The 2,950-nt window shown below is 64.4% G+C and overlaps 2 protein-coding genes across 2 annotated transcripts in view; both read left to right on the forward strand.

The window, feature by feature from the left end:
- The window catches only part of EMIHUDRAFT_446933 (hypothetical protein), a 938-nt gene extending 877 nt beyond the window's left edge, over window positions 1-61 (forward strand). The window contains exon 2 of the mRNA XM_005790243.1: window positions 5-61. The gene's annotated coding sequence lies outside the window, so the exon portion shown is untranslated. The remainder of the gene's footprint in view (window positions 1-4) is intronic.
- Window positions 62-916: 855 nt separating this feature from the next.
- On the forward strand, window positions 917-2,436 carry EMIHUDRAFT_446936 (hypothetical protein). The gene is made up of 3 exons (XM_005790244.1): window positions 917-1,149; window positions 1,293-1,424; window positions 1,810-2,436. Exons 1-3 carry the CDS (start codon window positions 1,021-1,023, stop codon window positions 2,254-2,256), a joined length of 708 nt encoding a protein of 235 aa, XP_005790301.1. The 5' UTR covers window positions 917-1,020; the 3' UTR covers window positions 2,257-2,436.
- The last annotated feature ends 514 nt before the right edge of the window (window positions 2,437-2,950 follow it).

Below are 2,950 nucleotides of genomic sequence, written 5' to 3' on the forward strand. Positions count from 1 at the left end.
TCAGCACTTGAGACACATTGATCATTGTTTTCGCGGTTCTGTTAAAATTCTTTCACTTTTCGCCTCTATATCTATCTATCTATCTGAATCTGTTCACTATGTGCGGTGGAAACTCGTAACGACAGAACAGCGGGAAGGGGGATGACGATGTCCGCCCCCTCAACGCTCAAGTCGACTCAGGCTTCGGCCTCCTGGCGCGCCGCCTCCTCGCCGCCTCCCTCTGCGCCCCGCGCCGGCGCACGACGCGGCTCAACCGCCGCCGCCTGCGCGCCCTGCGCCTCACGCGGCGCCTCGGCGGTCCCTCGGCAGCTCTCGCCTCCGTTGGCGCGCGTGAGCGCCTCTGCGACGAGGAGGTCCTAGTCGAGCCGCGCGAGGGCGAGGGCGAGGATGGCGCAGAGGAGGGCGTACCCAACCGCGACGCCGTAGTAGACGGCGCCGAGCGAGCGCCTCCAGTACACGACGAGCAGCGCGACCGCCGGCACCTGCCCCGCCCAGGCCGGCGAGCAGCACCGCGCGCGTGCGGCCGGTCGCCATGAGCAGCCCCTCCAGCACGACGGCGAGGTTCATCGAGAGTGTGGCGAGGCAGAGCCTACCCTCGGACGATCTCGAGTGCGCTCGGTCTGATCTCGGGCGATCTCGCCACGGCGGCGAGGCAGGGCCCGAGAAAACAGACACGCCAAACGAGGGATGGGACGAGGACAGGGTCCCCACCTGCACGAGCAGGATTTTGGAAGGACGATCAGGGGGACAGGTGGGGCTCTCCTGCTCCTTGGCGAGGGGGAGTTGGCGGGGTGAATTCTTTGTTTTAGTCCGCGCCAGTCTGCGCCCTTGTCGTGCCAGTGTGCTGTGAGAGAGGCTTGTATCTTAAGAATTCTTTGTTTTGCGTGTTGGAAGCTCTGGCACTCGAGGTCGAGAATGGCGCTCGCTGTGGTTGCCGTCTTCTGCTCTGGCTTCCAGCGACTGCCCCAGCGGTTGCCGTCTTCTGCCCCGGTGCGGCCGGCCAGCCGTGCGGCAGCGTACATGGCACTTCCTGAGCTGTACGTGTACGATCACTGTCCCTTCTGCGTGCGTGTGCGCGTCGCGGCCGGCGTGCTGGGCGTTCCGCACAAGCTCGTCTTCATGGGGAACGACGACGTGGAGACGCCCACGGTTCGTCGCCTCGCACCGCGTCTCTATCCGCCACACCCATTGACCACACAGAGCGCTGCCGGACACACCCGCTTGCGGACGCTGCATGCTCTCCCACCTTGCTGCTGCGCCGTGCCGCCTCGAGCCGCCGCGCACTCTGGCAGGCAATGGTTGGCAAGAAGATTGCGCCCATCTGGGTGGACGAGGAGGGCCCGATGGCCGAGTCGCTCGACATCATCGCCAAGTTTGATGCCGGCGGACAGATCGCCCCTGCGTCGGGACGCACCGACCTCAAGGTGCCGCTGCTCCGAGAGTCAAACAGATAGACCGACAGACTCAAAGACGGGCAGATCCGGCAGGCAGGCAGGCAGGCAGACTGACAGGCAGCTCCAGCCCGCCACTGCCCTGTGTGACATCACGGCGCCGCCTCGCTGCCCCAGCGTAGACGCCTTTTACCCAGCGCAGACGACGGCGTCCCAGTGACAGTACAGCTTTGTGAGATTGTGAAAGGCCTGTGCGGCCCAACAGTGTATCACACATCCTCCGCTCGTCGCCGCCACACACCGCCCGTTCCTCCCTGCCGCCTCTGCCCTCGCCACCTCTGCCCTCGCCACCTCTGCCCTCGCCTCTGCCCTCGCCGCCTCTGCCCTCGCTGAGCCCGCCGTCTCCGCCGCCGCGCAGGCGTGGCAAAAGTCGGTCCAGACTCTGATGCGCAAGCTGCAGCGGCCGCGCTACGTGATGGTGCCGCTGCCCGAGTTTATGCAAAAGGCGGGGCGCGATGCTTTCGTCGCCAACCACCAGATGCCGCCGTTTGAAAAGAGCGAGTGGAAGGGCAACCCGGACATGCCCCTCGAGCAAAAGTACCAAAAGTACTCGGAGGCCTTCGCGCAGACCCCCGAGCTCCTGGCGGAGGCGAACGCGAAGGTGGCAGAGCTCGAGGGGATGATCCACGCGCCGGAGGCGTGCACGGAGGGCCTTGGCTTCTCGTACGACGATGTTGACCTGTGGGCACGGCTGCGCTCGCTGACGGTGGTGAAGGGCCTGCAGATCGGGCCAAAGACGCGCGCGTACCTCGACCACTTTGCAGAGGCGGGGGACGTCCCTCTCTACGACGTGATGGCTGTATGAGACACCACGCCCCCGCGAGCACGGCGGGGGCGCGAGCACGGCGCTCTGTCAGCGGCCTAGGAGCATAGTAGAAGAGGGAGGCCTGATGTGGCCGACGCAGTGGCCGGCCGGCAGCGTTATGCGACGGCCTAGCCGGTGGGAATTTCTTTCTTGTTCCGGCAAGATCCAACCCCCCCAAAACGTATAAAGGGGTTAAAAGCGAAAAGTGTGCGACACAAGAATCTATTTTCAAGAATCAAGACGATGAAGATCATTCGCCACAGCCGCTCGAAGCGACTCTGCCCCTAGAGAGAGACCCTCGGACCGCGGCGCACTCTCGGCTCCGCCTCGTAGTGTGAGGGAATTGCACCGCGCGCCGTGCCTGGGGCTCCTGCCCGTCCGGGGTGTGGAGATGTGATGGCCGCGCCCCTCATGCCTTACGAGGTCACTTGCAATCCGCCGGCGTGGCAAGAAGAATGAGTCCACTTCAACTTCTACGCCCGATCGAGGGACGAGGGCAAACCGCGCGTACCTCCGATGGCGGACGGATCCCACATGTTGACGGAGCCCTGCCGCTGCAGGCGAGCAAGTCGTGCCTTTCGCGATCCTCCCCTGAGCTTTCCCCAGCTGACGTTGAGGGCAGGGACGAAGTCGGCACGACCGCCGTTCAGCTAGTTTCGCTACATTCGGACGCCCACGTTTGATTGAGATTTTA

The sequence above is a fragment of the Emiliania huxleyi genome (assembly GCF_000372725.1).
Source record: "Emiliania huxleyi CCMP1516 chromosome Unknown EMIHUscaffold_1200, whole genome shotgun sequence".
In the NCBI taxonomy this organism is placed as follows: Eukaryota; Haptophyta; order Isochrysidales; family Noelaerhabdaceae; genus Emiliania; species Emiliania huxleyi.